General features: G+C 39.6%; 2 protein-coding genes across 9 annotated transcripts in view; both read left to right on the plus strand.

Annotated features, from left to right (window-relative positions):
* The window catches only part of KIT (KIT proto-oncogene, receptor tyrosine kinase), an 88,850-nt gene that overhangs the window by 60,736 nt on the left and 3,301 nt on the right, over nt 1-24,813 (plus strand). For 2 of the 8 annotated variants that reach the window (XM_050790530.1, XM_050790531.1), the window contains exons 8-20: nt 4,810-4,924; nt 13,230-13,423; nt 14,634-14,740; nt 14,832-14,958; nt 15,239-15,343; nt 15,427-15,537; nt 16,750-16,900; nt 18,761-18,849; nt 19,302-19,429; nt 20,500-20,622; nt 23,904-24,015; nt 24,127-24,226; nt 24,580-24,685. In XM_050790530.1, the coding sequence (XP_050646487.1) occupies nt 4,810-4,924; nt 13,230-13,423; nt 14,634-14,740; nt 14,832-14,958; nt 15,239-15,343; nt 15,427-15,537; nt 16,750-16,900; nt 18,761-18,849; nt 19,302-19,429; nt 20,500-20,622; nt 23,904-24,015; nt 24,127-24,226; nt 24,580-24,685 (1,568 nt within the window). Of the gene's footprint in view, nt 1-4,809; nt 4,925-13,229; nt 13,424-14,633; nt 14,741-14,831; nt 14,959-15,238; nt 15,344-15,426; nt 15,538-16,749; nt 16,901-18,757; nt 18,850-19,301; nt 19,430-20,499; nt 20,623-23,903; nt 24,016-24,126; nt 24,227-24,579; nt 24,686-24,813 lie in introns of all 8 variants that reach the window. The other 6 variants (XM_050790528.1, XM_050790529.1, XM_050790532.1 and 3 more) reach the window with 3 other exon arrangements.
* The window catches only part of TMEM165 (transmembrane protein 165), a 777,160-nt gene that overhangs the window by 59,479 nt on the left and 692,868 nt on the right, over nt 1-24,813 (plus strand). The window lies entirely within an intron of this gene.

Consider the following 24,813-nt stretch of genomic DNA (forward strand, 5'->3'; position numbering starts at 1 on the left):
CTTCATTAAGAGAATGATTTTTTCTTTTTAAAATGACAGTCACTGTTAAAGTCAAATAGGTACAGGAGATTGTAGTTGAGTTTTATTTTGTTTGTTAAATAAACTTCTGTTAGTGTCCATATGCCAGTTTCTGGATATCTTTAAGAATGTATAAGACACAGTGTATGTCTAAAATATCTATTCTGGGAATTTTTTAAAAAGTGTAATATTCCTTTTATAAGTAAAGTTGAGTTATTTTTATACTCCAATTTTAGCTGACTTAAATTTCTTTATTATAATGGTATTATGGCATAAGTGTAGGTTTTACACAGACCCCAAGACTGGGATAGTGACAAATTCTGGAAAAGCACTGCTTCATTGCCATTAAACACCAGCAAACCTCAAACTTTAAAAACAGAAATTCATTCTTATGATCCCTCTTCATTTAGTCTTTTATTATTTGGATACTTAAGTGTTTGTGTTTTTTGTCCTGCTGATTATAAAATGTGGTCAAATGCTCATTTATAGCGGAAGTTGGTTAAAGTGGCTGGGGTGAGAGAACTCTACTCAAAAAATGCCTCCCTGCATTTAGATGAAGAAAGGAAGACCCCTTCTACCACTGGCTTGTGTATTCCCTTTCAGCCACCAGCCCTCAGCTTTGTTATCTGTATTGTGTTCTTAACATTCATTTTGTTCTTGCTTTCCACATGGACTGGATGGTGATGAAAAGGAGTATTTTCCAAGATCACAAATCTGTGGGGTAAATCACTGGATGTGTAGGAGTTTTAATTGCAAGAGCAATAAATTCTCAGCAGAGTTACAAGCATCTGAAATCTGCCTACAAGCTGATCGGTGTTGTTGGAGATATCCGAATGACTCAGGTCCACAATGTTTTTAAAGGCAAAAAGGCTATTTTTTTTTTTTTTATCTCCACAGTAAATGCATAACTTATATACCTCTTAGGCTTATCTAAACCTCCAACTTGGGAGGAATTAGGGAATGTGTCATTTGCTATACTGCTTATTGCAGAATATCTAAGAAGCCACAGCTCAGATTTAACCTGGAGAACTGCAGAGTTATGTATCTTTAAAAGCAAGATGTATATTTAATGCCAAACACGGTGCATTGAGGCACTTACAAAATGCAAATGAGCTGAGATTTTCATTTTTAGGAATTAGATTTCTACCTGGCTCATTCTTTATGCATTAAATATTTTCATAATGCAACTTGCCATATACAGCTCATGCTGTACTAGTATGTCTCATCCTTTTCAGAAGGAGGTCTCTTAGCACCAGTGTTAGGGAGAGGGCTGGACCGAGGTGAGGCAAGAAAGGCACCTAGAGTGTGAAATGTAAGGAGGTACTCGCACAGGTACCCACTCGTAGGCCTTTTAGGGTTAGTGCCCTTCTTATTTTTATGCTCGGGGTGCTTCTCTTGCCCTACTCTAGTCCTGGCTTTGATAAGGGTTCCTTAAAGGCCCTTTAAAAAAGTACATTGCTGGCTAATATCCTCAGCTTACCAGATCTCTGGAGGTGTGGCCCAGGAATGTGCATTTATCCTCTTCCCTTAGAGAGTCTAAGGCATATTGAAGATTTAGGACCCTGTGAGCTTGGTTGGCCAACCTCAGGCCAACAGGACAAAAGCTGCTCAATTAGCCTTAGGTTATGACCCACCTGGGATAGGAACTTAACAAAACTGCTTAATTAACCGGCACATGGGAACAAGTAGGCCAGCCAGACCACACCGTTGGCAGCCATGGCTGTTGTATAACTGCTACCAGGTGTCACGCTAGAAGGCTTGGATGTTAGAGCACACTTGTAACCAAAGCTAAATGGAATTGATTATGTAATTTTGAGCTGTTCCAATTTTTTAATTAAACAATGTCTTATAGGTTCACTTTCAGCTACCCATTCATTGAAAAATAAAATTAGAAATAAAAGAATAAAATAGAAACTTTTCATAACCCTACTACCCAGAGATAATCATTGTTGACATCATCTTAAAGTGTGCTTTCAGCCCTTCCTCCGCCTATTGAGTTAATATTTAATTCCACTAATTTACCATGTAGTGTTATAAGCATTAGGAAGTATGAGTGTTAAGGGAATATAGGTATGAGTACATCTGTTTGTGAACTTAGCTCCTATTTGAGTCCTATTCAGTTATCTCTACCATCTTAGTGTAGACTGATCCCACTCATCATTCATCTCAGTGTTATAAAGAATTCATGTGGTCAGCCACTAGGATTTCTTATCTCATGGCCCTCTATTGCAAAAATAATAGAAATAGTGCCGTATTTACAAAAGTCACCATTAGGCTGTTCTCACAGTTCTCTTCTTGTGATTCTATAATTGAATGCCTTTGGAATCTTAGAGACTTGTTCCTTTGGGTGGGGTCTTCATCATTCAACAGCTCTTGCTGTGCGCCTGCTGTGGGTCACACTGAGCTAGGAGTTACAAGTATACTCAATCCATAAGATGTCATTTCTGCCCTCGAGAACATCGAGTCTGATGGAGGAGGCAGACCAAGATCTTGCATACCAGCATCAGGTGTTCATAAATGCTTTGGGAATAAGGAAAGGAGAGAGACCAACTTGGCATCAGAGAGTTTAGGCTTGCTTAGAAAAGGAGGTGACACTTAAACTGAGTCCAGAGAGACCCACAGTATGGCACCTAGAGTCCCCAGCAAATAGCATTATCCTAAGGGTCTGCTGATTTTTTGTGTTGTGTCCTACTTTTCAGCTTGATCACACAGTTGCCCATGATAATTAAATGAAACTTGCCAGATGGATGCTTTCGCAAGACGATGGCTTGTCTTCTTGCTCTATTTGTGAAAGCTGGCACTGGATCCAAACTCTCAAGGATGCCCCTACCTTGAGATTGTTTTGGAGAGTTTCTCTTTTGTGTATATTAGCCAAATGGCCTGCTCATCAGTAGGGCCAGGTTGAGTGACAGGTGGGTGTGTCATGCATGTGGATACTCTGATCTCTGCCTACTCATTTGCCTCCAGGGAGGTGAGATGCTGAGAGGTTGTTCTACAAAGATGTCATTTATCAGTGTTACCTTCCTTTGGGGAAATAAACTTCCTAAGTTTCTGATCTGTCAATCTTTCCTTCTCACTGCTTTTATTTTCCCTATCAGTTGTAACATAATTGATGTTGAATTCCCTGTGCATTGGGTTAAAATATATACCTTATCAGACTGTTTTAAAGAAGGAATTTTTAGATTATTGAGGAGAATAGAGTGGCAAATACAGTTCATTTCATTTGTAGTGAAATTAATTATCCAAGAAAGGTAGATATTCTGATTATAAAAGAATAACTCAGGAATAATAGTAATAAAAAATTTTCTTTTTGAGATGGAGTCCTACTCTGTCACCCAGGGCTGGAGTGCAGTGGTGGTCACTGCAACCTCTGCCTCCCAGGTTCAAGCCATCCTCCTGCCTCAGCCTACCGAGTAGCTGGGACTACAGGCGCATGCCATCATGCCCAGCTAATTTTTGTGTTTTTAGTAGAGATGCAGTTTCACCGTGTTGCCCAGGCTAGTCTCCAACTCCTGACCTCAGGTAATCCACTGCCTCAGCCTCCCAAAGTGTGCTGAGATTGTAGGCTTGAGCCACCGTGCCCAGCAATAATAATAATAAATAACTGTTTCATTTCTATAAGTCATTCTTAGCTCTCTCTATGTGCCATCTCATTTAATTGTCTCAATATCCCTATGAGACGGGCACAGTTATTATTCCCATTTTACACATAAGGAAACAAAAATTTAGAGAGATGTAGAAACTTACTCAAGTTCAAAGACCTGAGAAATGTAAGAGCTGGTATTCAGATGTGTCCACTATGCATGGGGCTCCCGTAATTCTGTGCTTAGACTTGGCACAATCAATGCTGTACTCCAAGTACAGGATGAGCATATCACCATCCCTGCCATCCTGATGCTTCTGTTGAGCTTATTTATTCTCAAAGGGTTAGAATCCTTCAGATGTATTGCTATCGAAACCACCGAGTGCATCTTCCTTTCACTTTGTAAATAACTTCAAAAATTAGAAATTCTTGAGTATCAGCTGGTTATTGTAGTTACATAGAAATACCAAATTAGAGCATTTCTGCTGTTACAGTGAATATATTCAGAGATATATATATATATATATTCAGGTTCATATATACATAAATACATAAATCTTGGGCTGCTTTTCTCTTCTAGTTTTCTGTTCATATTTTGCATTTGAAACAAAGATTTGAAGTAAAGCCCATATTGTATTTTACTCTTTATGTTCTAGCTTCTGTGTAAATAGAGTGATGCAGCTTTTAATCAGCACCACCCTTCCACCCCGGAAAAGGAGACAATTCTTGTAAGAGCAAAGAGTGGGGCTTATCTTTTCCTCTAACAACTCCTAATTTCATCCATTCCAGTTCCCACAATAACTTGAAATTCCTAGGGCAGGTACAGTTGCTTGAAATCCCATTGGCAGGAATCCTTTAAAGTGGATTTTTACCTATAGAGCCCTTTGGAGTCCTGGAGTCTTGATTAGAAGCAGTCTTTCAGATCCCCACTCCCTGAAAGCAGAAACTCTGCAGTTGGCCCTGCGACCTCTGCCTCAGCCATCTGCTCTGGCGCTGGGCCACTGTCGCTGGGAAAGCCTTTCTGGGTTGGACCCTGACAGCCGCCTCCTTGTACCTTCCACTCCCTGGTTCAGATTCTGCCCTTTGAACGTGCTCCCTCAGCCTCCTCAGCAGCCTCAGGAAGGTTGTAGGGATTAGACAGGGAGTGAAGTGAATGTCGCTGAGGTTTTTCAGCACTCTGACATATGGCCACTTCTGTTTTCCTGCAGCAAAACCAGAAATCCTGACTTACGACAGGCTCGTGAATGGCATGCTCCAATGTGTGGCAGCAGGATTCCCAGAACCCACAATAGATTGGTATTTTTGTCCGGGAACTGAGCAGAGGTGAGATGATTATTTTTGGCACTGTTTATAATGCAGAGAGGAAGGACTGTAGTTCACTTGAATTTCAAATATGTTTTCTGATTTTTTTTTTTTTTTAAAAAAGCTTTGTTTTGATTATTTTTTTTTTTCTAGCCATGTGGCTTTTTAGAAGGGATAATTGCTGTATTTTTCTTGGTAGACATTAATTTTGTTTGCTGAAAAATGATTACTGAATGACTTCTCTATTTTGGTGGTTATCTTTCTGGATTTATCATGCAATTTCTAGCCTGCAGGTAGATAAAGCAATTTTGCAGGACAGAGTAATTAGATTTCCATTCTATACACAGGAGGTAATGTGTGTGGGAAATGTGACTGTAGTTATCATGAAAAAATTACCTCAGTAGTTAATTGCCAAGTTACCAAAAAGTAATGATCGCACAATTACAACATACATATGGCGTTTGCAAGCGACCGCTTTTAAAAAGGGTTTCTTCTTGATAAGGTGCCCAGCCCCTGAACAGAGAACATCTGGCACTGTGCTGCTTGCCCCTCACCATCCACACTTAAGCCTTAAATTGTCCTTTTGCGTTACCTGAAGACGAAAATGGGGTCACTATACCTGTTTTCATCCATCAATTGCTATTTTATGCTCAGGCTTTAAAAGCCCAGGTTAACGTCACAATTGAATAGTCAGTATGATCGCGGAAATTTTATTTTTCATGGAATAAGCCTCTTTATCACAACAAGTTGGAAGGGGTTACATCAGACTGCTGTTTTCAGCTGGATTTTAGGAGAGTGTTTTCTTTTTTTTTTTTTTTAATTTATTTATTATTATTATACTTTAAGTTGCAGGGTACATGTGCATAACGTGCAGGTTTGTTACATATGTATACTTGTGCCATGTTGGTGTGCTGCACCCATCAACTCATCATTTACATCAGATATAACTCCCAGTGCAATCCCTCCCCCCTCCCCCCTCCTCATGATAGGCCCCTGTGTGTGATGTTCCCCTTCCTGAGTCCAAGTGATCTCATTGTTCAGTTCCCACCTATGAGTGAGAACATGCGGTGTTTGGTTTTCTGTTCTTGTGATAGTTTGCTAAGAATGATGGTTTCCAGCTGCATCCATGTCCCTACAAAGGACGCAAACTCATCCTTTTTGATGGCTGCATAGTATTCCATGGTGTATATGTGCCACATTTTCTTAATCCAATCTGTCACTGATGGACATTTGGGTTGATTCCAAGTCTTTGCTATTGTGAATAGTGCTGCAATAAACATACGTGTGCATGTGTCTTTATAGCAGCATAATTTATAATCCTTTGGGTATATACCCAGTAATGGGATGGCTGGGTCATATGGTACATCTAGTTCTAGATCCTTGAGGAATCGCCATACTGTTTTCCATAATGGTTGAACTAGTTTACAATCCCACCAACAGTGTAAAAGTGTTCCTATTTCTCCACATCCTCTCCAGCACCTGTTGTTTCCTGACTTTTTAATGATCGCCATTCTAACTGGTGTGAGATGGTATCTCATTGTGGTTTTGATTTGCATTTCTCTGATGGCCAGTGATGATGAGCATTTTTTCATGTGTCTGTTGGCTGTATGAATGTCTTCTTTTGAGAAATGTCTTTTCATATCCTTTGCCCACTTTTTGATGGGGCTGTTTGTTTTTTTCTTGTAAATTTGTTTGAGTTCTTTGTAGGTTCTGGATATTAGCCCTTTGTCAGATGAGTAGATTGCAAAAATTTTCTCCCGTTCTGTAGGTTGCCTGTTCACTCTGATGGTAGTTTCTTTTGCTGTGCAGAAGCTCTTTAATTTAATGAGATCCCATTTGTCAATTTTGGCTTTTGCTGCCATTGCCTTTGGTGTTTTAGACATGAAGTCTTTTCCCATGCCTATGTCCTGAATGGTACTACCTAGGTTTTCCTCTAGGATTTTTATGGTATTAGGTCTAACATTTAAGTCTCTAATCCATCTTGAATTAATTTTCGTATAAGGAGTAAGGAAAGGATCCAGTTTCAGCTTTCTACTTATGGCTAGCCAATTTTCCCAGCACCATTTATTAAATAGGGAATCCTTTCCCCATTTCTTGTTTCTCTCAGGTTTGTCAAAGATCAGATGGCTGTAGATGTGTGGTATTATTTCTGAGGACTCTGTTCTGTTCCATTGGTCTATATCTCTGTTTTGGTACCAGTACCATGCTGTTTTGGTTATTGTAGCCTTGTAGTATAGTTTGAAGTCAGGTAGCGTGATGCCTCCAGCTTTGTTCTTTTGACTTAGGATTGTCTTGGAGATGCGGGCTCTTTTTTGGTTCCATATGAACTTTAAAGCAGTTTTTTCCAATTCTGTGAAGAAAGTCATTGGTAGCTTGATGGGGATGGCATTGAATCTATAAATAACCTTGGGCAGTATGGCCATTTTCACGATATTGATTCTTCCTATCCATGAGCATGGTATGTTCTTCCATTTGTTTGTGTCCTCTTTGATTTCACTGAGCAGTGGTTTGTAGTTCTCCTTGAAGAGGTCCTTTACATCCCTTGTAAGTTGGATTCCTAGGTATTTTATTCTCTTTGAAGCAATTGTGAATGGAAGTTCATTCCTGATTTGGCTCTCTGTTTGTCTGTTACTGGTGTATAAGAATGCTTGTGATTTTTGCACATTAATTTTGTATCCTGAGACTTTGCTGAAGTTGCTTATCAGCTTAAGGAGATTTTGGGCTGAGACAATGGGGTTTTCTAAATATACAATCATGTCATCTGCAAACAGGGACAGTTTGACTTCTTCTTTTCCTAACTGAATACCCTTGATTTCTTTCTCTTGCCTAATTGCCCTAGCCAGAACTTCCAACACTATGTTGAATAGGAGTGGTGAGAGAGGGCATCCCTGTCTTGTGCCAGTTTTCAAAGGGAATTTTTCCAGGTTTTGCCCATTCAGTATGATATTGGCTGTGGGTTTGTCATAAATAGCTGTTATTATTTTGAGGTACGTTCCATCAATACCGAATTTATTGAGCGTTTTTAGCATGAAGGGCTGTTGAATTTTGTCAAAAGCCTTTTCTGCATCTATTGAGATAATCATGTGTTTTTTGTCTTTGGTTCTGTTTATATGCTGGATTATGTTTATTGATTTGCGAATGTTGAACCAGCCTTGCATCCCAGGGATGAAGCCCACTTGATCATGGTGGATAAGCTTTTTGATGTGTTGCTGAATCCGGTTTGCCAGTATTTTATTGAGGATTTTTGCATCGATGTTCATCAGGGATATTGGTCTAAAATTCTCTTTTTTGGTTGTGTCTCTGCCAGGCTTTGGTATCAGGATGATGTTGGCCTCATAAAATGAGTTAGGGAGGATTCCCTCTTTTTCTATTGATTGGAATAGTTTCAGAAGGAATGGTACCAACTCCTCCTTGTACCTCTGGTAGAATTCAGCTGTGAATCCATCTGGTCCTGGACTTTTTTTGGTTGGTAGGCTATTAATTATTGCCTCAATTTCAGAGCCTGCTATTGGTCTATTCAGGGATTCAACTTCTTCCTGGTTTAGTCTTGGAAGAGTGTAAGTGTCCAGGAAATTATCCATTTCTTCTAGATTTTCCAGTTTATTTGCGTAGAGGTGTTTATAGTATTCTCTGATGGTAGTTTGTATTTCTGTGGGGTTGGTGGTGATATCCCCTTTATCATTTTTAATTGCGTCGATTTGATTCTTCTCTCTTTTCTTCTTTATTAGTCTTGCTAGTGGTCTGTCAATTTTGTTGATCTTTTCAAAAAACCAACTCCTGGATTCATTGATTTTTTGGAGAGTTTTTTGTGTCTCTATCTCCTTCAGTTCTGCTCTGATCTTAGTTATTTCTAGCCTTCTGCTAGCTTTCGAATGTGTTTGCTCTTGCTTCTCTAGTTCTTTTAATTGCGATGTTAGAGTGTCAATTTTAGATCTTTCCTGCTTTCTCTTGTGGGCATTTAGTGCTATAAATTTCCCTCTACACACTGCTTTAAATGTGTCCCAGAGATTCTGGTATGTTCTATCTTTGTTCTCATTGGTTTCAAAGAACATCTTTATTTCTGCCTTCATTTCGTTATGTACCCAGTAGTCATTCAGGAGCAGGTTGTTCAGTTTCCATGTAGTTGAGCGGTTTTGATTGAGTTTCTTAGTCCTGAGTTCTAGTTTGATTGCACTGTGGTCTGAGAGACAGTTTGTTATAATTTCTGTTCTTGTACATTTGCTGAGGAGTGCTTTACTTCCAATTACGTGGTCGATTTTGGAGTAAGTACGATGTGGTGCTGAGAAGAATGTATATTCTGTTGATTTGGGGTGGAGAGTTCTATAGATGTCTATTAGGTCTGCTTGCTGCAGAGATGAGTTCAATTCCTGGATATCCTTGTTAACTTTCTGTCTCGTTGATCTGTCTAATGTTGACAGTGGGGTGTTAAAGTCTCCCATTATTATTGTATGGGAGTCTAAGTCTCTTTGTAAGTCTCTAAGGACTTGCTTTATGAATCTGGGTGCTCCTGTATTGGGTGCATATATATTTAGGATAGTTAGCTCTTCCTGTTGAATTGATCCCTTTACCATTATGTAATGGCCTTCTTTGTCTCTTTTGATCTTTGATGGTTTAAAGTCTGTTTTATCAGAGACTAGTATTGCAACCCCCGCTTTTTTTTGTTCTCCATTTGCTTGCTAAATCTTCCTCCATCCCTTTATTTTGAGCCTATGTATGTCTCTGCGTGTGAGATGGGTCTCCTGAATACAGCAGACTGATGGGTCTTGACTCTTTATCCAGTTTGCCAGTCTGTGTCTTTTAATTGGAGCATTTAGTCCATTTACATTTAAGGTTAAGATTGTTATGTGTGAACTTGATCCTGCCATTATGATATTAACTGGTTATTTTGCTCGTTAGTTGATGCAGTTTCTTCCTAGCCTCGATGGTCTTTACATTTTGGCATGTTTTTGCAATGGCTGGTACCGGTTGTTCCTTTCCATGTTTAGTGCTTCCTTCAGGGTCTCTTGTAAGGCAGGCCTAGTGGTGACAAAGTCTCTAAGCATTTGCTTATCTGTAAAGGATTTTATTTCTCCTTCACTTATGAAACTTAGTTTGGCTGGATATGAAATTCTGGGTTGAAAATTCTTTTCTTTAAGAATGTTGAATATTGGCCCCCACTCTCTTCTGGCTTGGAGAGTTTCTGCCGAGAGATCTGCTGTTAGTCTGATGGGCTTCCCTTTGTGGGTAACCCGACCTTTCTCTCTGGCTGCCCTTAAGATTTTTTCCTTCATTTCAACTTTGGTGAATCTGGCAATTATGTGTCTTGGAGTTGCTCTTCTCGAGGAGTATCTTTGTGGCGTTCTCTGTATTTCCTGGATTTGAATGTTGGCCTGCCCTACTAGGTTGGGGAAGTTCTCCTGGATGATATCCTGAAGAGTGTTTTCCAACTTGGTTCCATTTTCCCCCTCACTTTCAGGCACCCCAATCAGACGTAGATTTGGTCTTTTTACATAATCCCATACTTCTTGCAGGCTTTGTTCATTTCCTTTTCTTCTTTTTTCTTTTGGTTTCTCTTCTCGCTTCATTTCATTCATTTGATCCTCAATCGCTGATACTCTTTCTTCCAGTTGATCGAGTCGGTTACTGAAGCTTGTGCATTTGTCACGTATTTCTCGTGTCATGGTTTTCATCTCTTTCATTTCGTTTATGACCTTCTCTGCATTAATTACTCTAGCCATCAATTCTTCCACTTTTTTTTTCAAGATTTTTAGTTTCTTTGCGCTGGGTACGTAATTCCTCCTTTAGCTCTGAGAAATCTGATGGACTGAAGCCTTCTTCTCTCATCTCGTCAAAGTCATTCTCCGTCCAGCTTTGATCCGTTGCTGGCGATGAGCTGCGCTCCTTTGCCGGGGGAGATGCGCTCTTATTTTTTGAATTTCCAGCTTTTCTGCCCTGCTTTTTCCCCATCTTTGTGGTTTTATCTGCCTCTGGTCTTTGATGATGGTGATGTACTGATGGGGTTTTGGTGTAGGTGTCCTTCCTGTTTGATAGTTTTCCTTCTAACAGTCAGGACCCTCAGCTGTAGGTCTGTTGGAGATTGCTTGAGGTCCACTCCAGACCCTGTTTGCCTGGGTATCAGCAGCAGAGGCTGCAGAAGATAGAGTATTTCTGAACAGCGAGTGTACCTGTCTGATTCTTGCTTTGGAAGCTTCCTCTCAGGGGTGTACTCCACCCTGTGAGCTGTGGGGTGTCAGACTGCCCCTAGTGGGGGATGTCTCCCAGTTAGGCTACTCAGGGGTCAGGGACCCACTTGAGCAGGGAGTCTGTCCCTTCTCAGATCTCAACCTCCGTGTTGGGAGATCCACTGCTCTCTTCAAAGCTGTCAGACAGAGTCATTTGCGTCTGCAGAGGTTTCGGCTGTGTTTGTTATTGCCCTGTCCCCAGAGGTGGAGTCTACAGAGACAGGCAGGTTTCCTTGAGCTGCTGTGAGCTCCACCCAGTTCGAGCTTCCCAGCAGCTTTGTTTACCTACTTAAGCCTCAGCAATGGCGGGCGCCCCTCCCCCAGCCTCGCTGCTGCCTTGCCGGTAGATCACAGACTGCTGTGCTAGCAATGAGGGAGGTTCCGTGGGTGTTGGACCCTCCTGGCCAGGTGTGGGATATGATCTCCTGGTGTGCCTGTTTGCTTAAAGCGCAGTATTGGGGTGGGAGTTACCCGATTTTCCAGGTGTTGTGTGTCTCAGTTCCCCTGGCTAGGAAAAGGGATTCCCTTCCCCCTTGCGCTTCCCAGGTGAGGCAATGCCTCGCCCTGCTTCAGCTCTCGCTGGTCGGGCTGCAGCAGCTGACCAGTACCGATCGTCCGGCACTCCCCAGTGAGATGAACCCAGTACCTCAGTTGAAAATGCAGAAATCACCGGTCTTCTGTGTCGCTCGCGCTGAGAGTTGGAGACTGGAGCTGTTCCTATTCGGCCATCTTGCTCCGAGAGTGTTTTCTTTTGGGGAATACTAAGGAGCCCCCGGGAGGAATGACCACAGCGGAAGCAAGCCCTGTAGTTACAGGCATTAATTCAGTAGATACACAGGGAGTGGCGAGTGTGTACCAGACACTATTCTAATGGACAGAACACACCCAAGTCTTTTTGCCTTTATGAGTTTATATTCTAGTGCAGGGGTGTTCAATCTTTTGGCTTCCCTGGGCCACATAGGAAGAAAACGACTGTCTTAGGCCGCACATAAAAAACAGTAACACTAATGATAGCTGATGAGCTAAAACAAAAATTGCAAACAAAACTCATAATGTTTTAAGCTTTATGAATTTGTGTTGGGTCGCATTCAAAGCTGTCGTGAGCCACATGTGGGCTGCAGGTGGGACAAGCTTGTTCTAGTGGGTAGAGACACATAATAGATGGAATAAACAGTGAATGTATGTAGGTGTTAAGAAGGGAAACAGGAAATAGCTAGGTGTTTAGAATAGGGAAGTTGGGGTCTGGCTCATGAAAAGATCCCTTGCAGTGGTGGTCTCAGCCACTTGCAGTACAACTAGGCCTTCCTGCTTAGAACTCACACTTCGGTCCTCACTCTGACTATTTCCTGGTCTACATTCTTGATTTTTTTGTTGTTGTTGAGACGGAGTCTCACTCTGTTGCCCAGGCTGGAGTACAGTGGAGTGATCTTGGCTCACTGCAACCTCTGCCTCCTGGGTTCAAGTGATTCTCCTGCCTCAGCCTCTGAGTAGCTGGGATTACAGGTGCCTGCCACCACGCCCAACTAATTTCTGTATTTTTAGTAGAGACAGAGTTTCACTGTGTTGGCCAGTCTGGTCTCGAACTCCTGACTTCAGGTGATCTGCCCGCCTCGGCCTTCTAAAGTGCTGAGATTATAGGTGTGAGCTACTGCGCCCAGTCCCTTGAAGATTTTTTATGATTTCCTCCTCTATGCTATTTATTTTCAACCATTCATGTACCCTTTTGAAGCTTGTTTATTTTAGGGATCTGCTGTGTACCAGCATATATGCCTGCCATTTTATTGAATTCCTTTCCAGTCCTTTCAGTAACCCTCTGCAATGGGTATTACCATCCCCGTTTTACAGTGGTAGAAACTCAGTCTTTAACTCATCAGGATTCAAACCCACATCTGACTCCAAAGCCTCCTCTGCCCTTTCTTCTCTTCCCCAGTGCTTTTTTCACTCACTAGGTCACCAAAGTGCTTATTCTTAGACACTTGTAAAAGGACATTTTCTGTTGATTATGAACCTCTAACTTTGTTTTAAAAGTGTGCCACGTCCCAAGGGTCTTATGTATTTATTTATTTTCCTAGAGTAAACCTGGGCTTTTGTTTTCTTCCCTTTAGATGCTCTGCTTCTGTACTGCCAGTGGATGTGCAGACACTAAACGCATCTGGGCCACCGTTTGGAAAACTAGTGGTTCAGAGTTCCATAGATTCTAGTGCATTCAAGCACAATGGCACGGTTGAATGTAAGGCTTACAACGATGTGGGCAAGACTTCTGCCTATTTTAACTTTGCATTTAAAGGTAACAACAAAGGTATATTTCTTTTTAATCCAATTTAAGGGGATGTTTAGGCTCTGTCTACCATATCAATCATGATTTTAAGTTCATTCCAACATTGACCATGTCATTTCTGGTAATACGTACATCACACCATACTGTCATCAAACTCGCTATGTTTCATTTTGTACTAGCTTGTTAAGTATATGTTTTTACCAGAGCACTTTTAACCATGCTACTTTATATATTTTATATGTATGTGCGCCTCTTTTATATTAGTTGTATATTTACAATTGTCTCCATTAAAAAGGGGTAGAGAAAGCAAATGGGGGGAATATATTTACCTTACACCCAAACAGAATTAGAACAATCTAACATTTAAATTCAATTAAAAATTTCAATTATTTAAAGTGAATTATTTTAACACTTTGCCAGACACTGTATCCAAAAGTTAACACTGCCTTTATGAAGTCATGTTAGCAAGTTATTTCTTTAAAATATTTAAAATTTGATTCATGTGTGACTAACTCTCTTAACATAAGTTAAAAATTCCTTGTGGGCAAATTGCTGAATTGGTACAAAGTGGGAAGACAAAGAAAGTGGGCACTTACTTTTTAGGCCTTCTTGGGTTTTGTTTGTTTTTTGTTTTTTTTTTTTGTTTGTTTTGTTTGTTTGTTTGTTTGTTTGTTTGAGTCAGCAAAGACTAGTGCCAAAAAGTGGCGTATTTTCTCAGGTTTTGAGTAATGAGGGGAAGAATCTTCCATTGTTCTACATCATCGATTTTTCAGACGGGGCAACGGAAAGCATACCTTAAAAATGATGGGTTTTTTTTGTTGTGAAAGACATTCATGCTCAGTGTAGAAAATTTAGAAAATACAGGAAAGTGTAAAGAAGAAAATATAAACCATCCATAAAGGAAGCTTCTTTTTTAAAGTTGTACAAGGCAGGGATTTGATTGAAGTACAAAGTGCATTCAGATGTTGCTTTTCATTGAAAAACAGCATAAATTATTCCTTTTCTACAGAAATCTCAACTTCTATTCTGCAGTATTCTGGTTTCAAGTTATATTTTTAAAGATTCATTTGAATAACAAGAGTACGATGTAACCAAGGTGAAGCTCTGAGAGTCACATAGCTTTGCTTCCTGCCATGGGCTGTGAGTTGGGAGGTCAGTTTGGGAATGAGTGGCTGTGGTAGAGATCCCATCCTGCCAAAGTTTGTGATTCCACATTTCTGTTTGATTTTAGAGCAAATCCATCCCCACACCCTGTTCACTCCTTTGCTGATTGGTTTTGTAATCGTAGCTGGCATGATGTGCATTATTGTGATGATTCTCACCTACAAATATTTACAGGTAACCATTTATCTGTTCTCTCTCCAGAGTGCTCTAATGACTCCGACAATAATTCTTAAAAGGTGATCTATTTTCCCCTTTCTCCCCACAGAAACCCATGTATGAAGTACAGTGGAAGGTTGTTGAGGAGATAAATGGAAACAATTACGTTTACATAGACCCAACACAACTTCCTTATGATCACAAATGGGAGTTTCCCAGAAACAGGCTGAGTTTTGGTCAGTATGAAACAGGGGCTTTCCATGTCACCTTTTTGGGTACACATAACAATGACTTTAAGGAACTCCAGTAGCTTCCTTTGTTTTGTTCCACCTGAAACAATGAGTTTTCTGTGAAATTGCACCCCTTTTGATAGGTTTGGCATAGAGAACATTGTAGGAAAATGTCTCTAGACAAAATTGTTTTTAATTCCTTTATTGATTTTGAAACTACATAAATGATCCTTCAATTCCACCACCAGCACCACCACCACTTACCTTGTTGTCTTCCTTCCTACAGGGAAAACCCTGGGTGCTGGCGCTTTTGGGAAGGTTGTTGAGGCAACTGCTTATGGCTTAATTAAGTCGGACGCGGCCATGACTGTCGCTGTAAAGATGCTCAAACGTAAGTTCCTGTATGGTACTGTGTGCGCTTGACATCAGTTTGCCAATTGTGCTTTTTGCTAAAATGCATGTTTCCTATTTTAGCAAGTGCCCATTTAACAGAACGAGAAGCCCTCATGTCTGAACTCAAAGTCCTGAGTTACCTTGGTAATCATATGAATATTGTGAATCTTCTTGGAGCCTGCACCATTGGAGGTAAAGCCATGTCCAAACTGCCTTTTATTGTCGGTCAAGTTATCAGAACATGACATTTTAATATGATTTTGGCAATGCTAGGTTATAAAGTGCTTGGAAGATTTTTTACCCAGACTATTGTTCTCTCTTGCTAGATTTTGTTTTCCTTATTGTTCTTAAGAATGCAGGTTTTAATTTTATCATTATGGGGTAGAACAGCCCAGGACATACACTAGTTATTGTCGTGTTTGTAACATCAACAACATTGGCCTCTTGTATATCTTATCCCGACCAGAAGGCTTCTCTTATCTTGTAAGCTTTATATATTTCTTGATCATATTTAGCCACTGAAAGGGTTAATATTAATTTGCATACTATAATTTAAAATAGGCCCCTAAGCCTACTGGTTCTCAAATATACACCAAATGAGGCAAACATTTCACTTCTGTAAAAAATAAGTTTCCAATTCGAAGCCTTAGTTGAGGTTCCCATCGAGGATGTCTGTGATGTTCGCAGAAAGTATTTCAGTTGAAAGAAACAAAGATGTGTAAAATGAGCTGTTTCTAGAGATCCATGGTAAAGTTGACAGCTTTATATAATGTCTTCAAACAACCCCCATAAATGTTGCTTCACCACATCATGAATTGTTCATGAGAAAATTTCTTTCCTAAGTTAATTAGTTGCCTGTTACTTCCAAATTACAGTTTTAAACATTCATAACACCAAAATTTTTTTCAACTAGTAGTGCTCAGAACACAGGTCATTTTAGGTTTTCACTCACTTTCCAGTCTCGTCCCAGCTGGCTGCTCCATGTGACTGATTTTCCCACTATGCCGCAGTTTGTGCCTTCGTTATTTCCATAATAACGTTACAGCGAGTGTGTGAAGCCCTGCTGTAAACAGAAGTGAATCAAAGGATTCACGTAGGAAGCTTGATAATAGTAGAACCTTTGAAAGCAGTAACTTCTGTCTGTCAAATCAGCAATCACGCTTGGCCCCAAATACTAATGTCATTTGGAAATTCAGGTTAAAAGAGACTTGCTTGTTTTATGTTACTCCACATAATGCTGCTTTTTGATAAGCAGTGTTAATATATAGGATTGTATTGGGACTAAGTAGGCTTATCCACTGAAGCTGAATATTAATGGCCATGACCACTCTTGGGTATTTTTATGGGAGGCAGAATTAATCTATATATCTCACCTCTTTCTAACCTTTTCTTATGTGCTTTTAGGGCCCACCCTGGTCATTACAGAATATTGTTGCTATGGTGATCTTTTGAATTTTTTGAGAAGAAAACGTGATTCTTTTATTTGTTCAAAGCAGGAAGATCATGCAGAAACTGCACTTTATAAGAATCTTCTGCATTCAAAGGAGTCTTCCTGGTAAGACTGATTTACATAAATAGTTAGCTGTTGACAGGCAGTTCATGGGGTCATAAGGGTTTGCAATCAAGGCTGATTCTTTAAAAAATGAACTGAGGTACTCTGAGGTATGAAATCAAAATTATTAAATCATTTAAATGTGATTAACAGTTTAGAAAGTTCAAATTGTGTTTTTAAAGATTCAAACTGTGTTAAACCTAGATTTTTGCTGATTTTTAAAAAATGCATTTTTAGTTTTTTTCTACACTTTAGTTTCACGCAACTGAATGAATTCTATTTCTGTTTCTCTTACGGTTCTGTCCTGCATGTATTTCCATTTATACCGTTGAGCTTGGTACTGTATGCATGTTTCCAGTGAGATACTGTTTATAGGGGAAATGCTAAAGCCTCTCAAGTTGCCACAATAAAGTCCCTTTAAAACCTTTAGCAGAATGACAAAGAGCTCTGAACTTATCTCTACATGTACGCTTTTTGCTATTGACCTCTGGATTATTCCTATATACCTTGCCTCTTGCCCCTTTTAATTCATCATGCTATTAAAAGTCGTAACTATTCCAGCACGTTTTTAAAAATTCTGGACATTATTTTCTTCTCTTTTGTCATTGATGCCATTCTGAATTTGAATCATGTATAAAGAGCTTCGAGTTTGATTTACAACCAGAGAAGAATTCTTCTCATACCTTGCCTATTCTTTCTTTGGAAATGCTGTTAAGAGCCACCATTTGAGAAGACTTCCTGGATGTACCCAGTCCAACAGAAGTCATGGTTATTTCACCCAGTCCCCTATACTGTATATTGCTGCAGTTGTGTGGTAGATTTTTCCTAACCTTTTTATGCACTTTATATCCACTGCATCTTGCGATGACAAGACATTGCCTCCTGAACTCTTAACACCAGGCCCTCAAGGAGACCTCAGTAAATATTATTGATGGGCAATTACCTCTTAAAGCCATTTTCTGTACCTCTGACTAAAGTTTAAAACCACAGGTGAAACTTTTATGTTTTTTTAATCCTATAAACTTGAGTAATGTAAAGTGGTAGTAGAAACTGTACAAAACCACTTTTTGTTAGTTTCTCCTGGGCATGTGCTCATTATATGAAGAAACCCAATGAGCCATTTTGCTTCTTTCCGAAACCTTGGCCCTATATATATCCTTTAACTTTCTGATATAATGGCCTAAATTGTTCAATCCTGTGTGATGTTCTTTGTGCTTTGGGATCCCATATGGGATTGGAACCACCAGCACACTCTGAAGGAGATTGTTGTCATGGTGTTTCTATGCTAATCAGAAGCAGGAAGTACTAGAAATCTTGAAGAGTCTCCAGCCAAATGTTGCAGACTGAAGAGGTCCAGATGGTTCAGAAAATCATCCAAATTATTGGTGTTTATCTGAACCAACTTGATTTTTTTTTAAAACCTTTTTCCATCAGTCACTATATGTTAACGATCTCTGCCTCCCCCATAACACATCTTGGAAGCTCTTCTTTGTCTTTCTTTCATCTTGTCTCCTGGGGCTCATTTAGAGAGTCTGAGGTGATACAGGATAGCATATTTGGCTCTCTGTCTCCCATTAAATTCATTGTGTCAAGAGATGGGAAATTTCTAACCTGAGTCCTCTATATGATTAAACACAAAAAGGGCACCTAGTTTCTGGGCATGGACCCCAATATCAAATATTAAAAAGTCATATCTTACAGAATAAGATTTTCAAACTCTATTCAAACTTTACATGGCTTTCTTCAAATTGGTCCAGTCTATTATGTAGCAAAGGGGATGAGGAGGTGTAGAGCCTGACCCATGAGTGCCCTTCTGCATGTCCCACTTGATTCAGTCATGACTTGTTTCATCTCTCCCAGCAGCGATAGTACTAATGAGTACATGGACATGAAACCTGGAGTTTCTTATGTTGTCCCAACCAAGGCTGACAAAAGGAGATCTGCAAGAATAGGTGAGTACCTACCTATCAAGCAACAAGAGCAACTTTATTTACAAAGAGTATATGTATCATGCTAATGTGGAATATAACATCATTCCCAGTAGCAACGATGCAGACCAGTTCTGCTTTACGGTAGCAATGCCAATGGTCAATGGCAGTTAGGGTTGTAAGTGGGAATTTGGGGTCAGAGCATTTGTTTTTGTGCCTGAGCATCTTACTATAGATATGGGATCTTTGTATTAATTCGCCATCCCTCACTACGGATTTTGTAACTCAGCCTAGGATTGTTGAATATTAACTTTGTGATTCAGCATCTACCTTTGCTGGACACGAGGGAAGTGATCTGCCTGCAAGTTCACATTAGTTCATTCATGACCAGCCTTTGGTATTGTCATTGCCACTGTCTTTTCCTGTCCTAACCTTTATGGTTTTAATCGCTAAGAAAAATCCTCTCTTCCTCACAGGCTCATATATAGAAAGAGATGTGACACCCGCCATCATGGAGGATGACGAGTTGGCTTTAGACTTAGAAGACTTGCTGAGCTTTTCTTACCAGGTGGCAAAGGGCATGGCTTTCCTTGCCTCCAAGAATGTAAGTGGGAGTGATTCTCAAAAGAGTTTTGTGTTTTGGTTTTTTGATTTTTTTGATTTTTTTTTTCTTGAGAACAGAGCATTTTAGAGCCATAGTTAGAATGCAGAGTGTCATTTTGAAGTGTGGTAACCAAAAGCAGAGGAAATTTAGTTTCTTCATGTTCCAACGGCTGTCTCTTTGGAATTCCTGTTCTAATTTGTAAGCTTTAAAGTGCAAGCCTGTCTAAATGAGTTTTTCTATGAATATTCTTTTATATGCATTGAAATTCATTTAAAACTTTTGGCTTTTAGGATATAGGATATATTCCTAGAGAACAGAATCATTTTATCAGTAAAAGCAGAGGGCACCTCATAGTTACAAGGCTTAGGGTGAACCAGAGGCTTGAGTTTTATTGAAGTTAGATCCAAATATTATATGTGTGGCTTATGAAGTATCAGGAAATAAGGGGTCAGAGAGAATAATAAACACTTGGGAGAAGGATAGGAATGGAAAGAGAATGATGGAATGAAAACAAGGAGCATGGTCTGTGGAAGGGTGAGAGGGTTCCTTAGGAAGTAAGATTAACCAAACAGAATGAGGTTACCAGTCCTACCCTTAAATGTCATGGGTGACATTTCCCAACAATTACCAAACTAAGAAAGGATATAGGATGGCTGAAATAAAGACCTTCTTCCGTGTGTCCTTGGGAGATGTTAGATTGAAGTTGCAAAGGCATGTTAGGAACTCTGTGAAAGGACATTCAAAGAAATGCATGCAAAATGAATTTTCAGTTTAAACAGTATGATATGACTATTTCTTATGTATTTCCCTATGAATGAAAGCAGTCCTGAGAAGAAAATAGCATTTATTAGAATTGCTTTTGAAAGAGATTATAGTAATTAGACTCTTGATTATGTGAACATCATTCAAGGCATACTTTTGATTTTTATTTTTGGTGTACTGAGTACTTTAAAACAAAAGTGTTGGATTTTTTATAATATAAGCAACACTCTAATATTAAAAAGTTAGTTTTCACTCTTTACAAGTTAAAATGAATTTAAATGGTTTTCTTTTCTCCTCAAACCTAATAGTGTATTCACAGAGACTTGGCAGCCAGAAATATCCTCCTTACTCATGGTCGGATCACAAAGATTTGTGATTTTGGTCTAGCCAGAGACATCAAGAATGATTCTAATTATGTGGTTAAAGGAAACGTGAGTACCCATTCTCTGCTTGACAGTCCTGCAAAGGATTTTTAGTTTCAACTTTCGATAAAAATTGTTTCCTATGATTTTCATAATGTAAATCCTGTCCAGGGGTATCACACATTTTAGCAGTCAAATTAAGTGTACTTCAGCAAAATTTGCATGGTATGCTGAACATTACTACAACTAACAGTCAATAATAGAATTCCTAATTCTAATTGTGTAATTATGGGGCATGGGAAGGAAACAGAAATAGCCTTAATTTTCATTATAGCCTGAGAATGGCAATGAACTTGATTTTGCTCAAGTGTAACAAATGTAGGTCATTGAAGGTCACAGCAGGATAAATTTTGGCGGGATTGACATGCCGTGTGAAAAATACTAAAATCTAAGATCGTGTTCAGAGTTAGCCATATAGAATGTTGGATCCTAGAATACACGGAGAGCTATTAAATAGGCTCATAAGTAATAGCGGGTTTGTAGAACATAGTAAATGTTTTTCAAAGTGCTGTATTTCATTGCCAATTACTGAATCCTCAGAACAAACCCTCGTCCTATAATTGCAGCACCTTCCTATTTTAAAAGTTGGAGAAACTAAGGCATAGCATATTTTAGTGCTTTTTATCTGAGGTGACACAGGGCAGTAGAGACTGAAACCAGAGCCTGTGATTTCCAGACTGGCATCTCATCGCCATGGAAAACCATATCGCCCTTTATATTCTTCTGTGCCTGTCTTCCTGGGCTCATTTCTACAGTCAGATTTATTCCTGGAGGTGGAATTGGGCCCCTTATGAAAATGTAGTGTCCCCCTCATCACTGCAGTGTCTCTATTGGTAGCCTGTACCCGACTTGGTTTTGTAAGAGTGTTGCTGTGTTTATCTCCTGGCCAAAGCATGAATTCTGAAAAGGCTGCCCTGAAGCTAGATATTATCATCAGGAGTGGTAATAAAAACAACTTCTCTTCATCCTTGTGCAATTTTGGAAGGAAGAATGATAAGTCGTTAATTATCCAGTCCTCTGAATATTGACCAAAGGGAGGAGGAGGAAGGTGGCAGTCTCCAGGCCCAGTCTTGATGAATTCTGTAATCTGTCTCCATTATTTCCTGGCTGTGTAATTTTGTCAAGAGTTATCCAATAACTCTGAATCTTTGTTTTTCTCCCCTTGGGAATAATAGTGATTCCTGACTGAGAAAGTTATGAGTTAATATATGTAAAGTGCTCAGGACAGTGCCAGACATATTGTTACTATTCTTTATAGATGTCTTATTTACGATCTGAATAATCGTGATGATGGTTATATACTGTCTTGTTATTAGTTAGTGACCTTAGTTTGAATTGACAGAGGGGTTGGCTCCATCAGGCTTCCAGACTGTAGAGTCCAGTTCAAGTCAGTTGAACTAACCAATCACAGACGTCGCTTTCACCTGTCTAGTGGGTAAGGAGAATTTCTGGAACAAGATAAGAAACTCAAACATGTTACTGCCCTGCATTTATGTCATCATCATTTGAGATCTCCTTGTTACGTCAGGTTCTCTGAAGTTCTTTCCTTTCACGTGAGTTCTTCATCATTTTTCATGTCATGGCCCCTTTTAGAGTCTGGTAAAGCCTATGGAACCCTTATCAGAACACTGTTTTCGACGCCTATGATGAAATATGTAGGATTACCAAGGAAAACAGTTAAACCGAAATAACTATCACGTTATTAAGTAAATTTGTGATATGTCAGTACATGTGTTTACTACAGAGAGTAACAGGCTCTGTTAGGTTGGTGCAAAAGTAATTGTGGGTTTTGCTATTACTTTTTTCTAAAATCCACTGTAATTTTAGAGTGGTGATTAATGTAAATATGATTTTGAGATGCCTGTAAAGACTTAATAGGATATGAAGATGTTCATGAGAAAGTCGCAGGTACAGCTAATACTACTGTGGTTTATCACCTTTCTTAGTAATTTGAAGAAATGCTAAATTTCATCTAGAAATTAGCAAAAGTAAGGATGTCATTTTTCCTTTCCAAGTTCACAGGCCCCTGAATTTGACACCCATAGATCTCAGGTTAGGAGCCCTCATAGGAACTTTAGCACAACATCTAGGAAGAGAAGGGATATTGGAAGTTTGTTTTGTCTTGTTTTGTTTTTTTAAACTGACTAAAATAACTTTAACACCAAAAAAAAAAAAAAAAAGCTGTCCCAGATTTCAATCCTAAATGGATTAAGAGAAGGATTGATTTAGCTTTTTATGGCAGATTAAGATTGGGAATCCAGAATGCATCTAAGAGGAATAGTTACAGAAAGTTCATCTCAACTTTAATGGAGAGAGTTCTCCAAAGAGTCATGATCACAAGCCACTACTGTTTATTGGGTACTTGCCTTTATTCTAGGCAGTTTTTCAGATAGCACTGAGTCAGGTGGTGCTAAGCATTTTTACCCACATTGTCTTATTTAATGGGACAATTCATAAAATTCATAAAGGACAATTCATAAAATTAAAAGTGTTCATTTTGTTTTACAGAAGATATGGAGGTTTAATTACAGATATTTTAATGACTTCCCCAATGTATTAGAGTTTTGGGTTTTGACAACCCAAAATAAAAGAAGTCTAAGGGTAGCAGGCCAGGATTGGTATAAAGATTCCATGGAGTACCTGGGCCAAGTCTTTCCCTTCCATGCTTAGCAATGCCTGGGTGTAACCCCCATGTCCATGGTCCAAGATGACCACCAGGTAGATAGCCAGCCATCACATCCAGAAGGCAGGGGGCCCTTGCACTACAGAAGAGAGGGCAGAGGGCACATGCCAGCTATATTATAAGGAGGTATTCCTGAAGCTGCCATATAGCACTTACAACTTGGTGGCCAAAACCGAGTCACCTGACTACAGCTAGCTAGCTGCAAAGGAGGCTGGGAAATGTAGTCCTAATTGTGAGAGGCCATGTTTCTGTTTTTAAGGAAGGAGAGGGACATATTCAGTGGAAACTAACAAATCTCTGCATTACCTAAGGCCCATGATAGAGCCAGAGCTAAAATGTCTGGCTGTCTCTGATGTTTGTGCTCTTAATCTCCATGCCATACTGACATAGTGTTCACATCTTAAAATGGGGATAATGAACTTGTGAGCCATGTATTTCAGAGGTGATTGGGATCATCTGAGATTATATAGGTAGAAGGTTTTTGTGAGATGGTACTTAAGTTATCATCTCACATTTCAGCAACAGCAGCATCTATAAGAATATCTTCTGTTCAGTTTTGTTGAGCTTCTGAATTAACATTGTTGACTCTGTTGTGCTTCCATTACAGGCTCGACTACCTGTGAAGTGGATGGCACCTGAAAGCATTTTCAACTGTGTGTACACATTTGAAAGTGACGTCTGGTCCTATGGGATTTTTCTTTGGGAGCTATTCTCTTTAGGTAAAATGATCCTTGCCAAAGACACCCTCATTAGACTCAGAGCATCTTCTTGAGGTTTCATTAGTGTCCTGCTTCCTTGTGATTAACACTGCTTTGCAAACTGTGTCTCAGGAAGCAGCCCCTATCCTGGAATGCCAGTCGATTCTAAATTCTACAAGATGATCAAGGAAGGCTTCCGGATGCTCAGCCCTGAACATGCACCTGCTGAAATGTAAGGGTCGAAAAATTTTTCCTTTAGATCACATTTTCCCTTTTATTTTTCTTTTTAAAGACAGAAACCCAGATGTTGAGGGTTTTCATAACACAGTTTGAAATGTCACTTGGTTTCTTTATAACACGCTGGTCAAATGTCATTTCTGTAGTTTATTTTCATAATCTCTTGTCACCAAAAATACAGAAAGTTTCAGCAGCATTTCATACATGCAGTGTTTTATGTTATCCATATGTCAGTCCATATGTCCAGTTGCATAGCTCTGGAATTATTACTGAAGTTGCTGGATGCCATACATTTGAAAACAGACTGAGGGTGTTGAGGAGGGATAGTAAATGGCCCTTGTCTCGCAGGTATGACATAATGAAGACTTGCTGGGATGCGGATCCCCTAAAAAGACCAACATTCAAGCAAATTGTTCAGCTAATTGAGAAGCAGATTTCAGAGAGCACCAATCATGTGAGTATACTCTGGCCGAATCCCCCTTCTCCCTGTTCCAGGTGTGTCCTCCTCCTCAGGTTTTCAAGGTGAGGACTAACCTCCCAACCCCTTCTCTCCTCATCTTAGGTTGCAAATTGGGCTTCAGG

The sequence above is a fragment of the Macaca thibetana genome, chromosome 5, assembly GCF_024542745.1.
Source record: "Macaca thibetana thibetana isolate TM-01 chromosome 5, ASM2454274v1, whole genome shotgun sequence".
Taxonomy (NCBI): Eukaryota; Metazoa; Chordata; class Mammalia; order Primates; family Cercopithecidae; genus Macaca; species Macaca thibetana.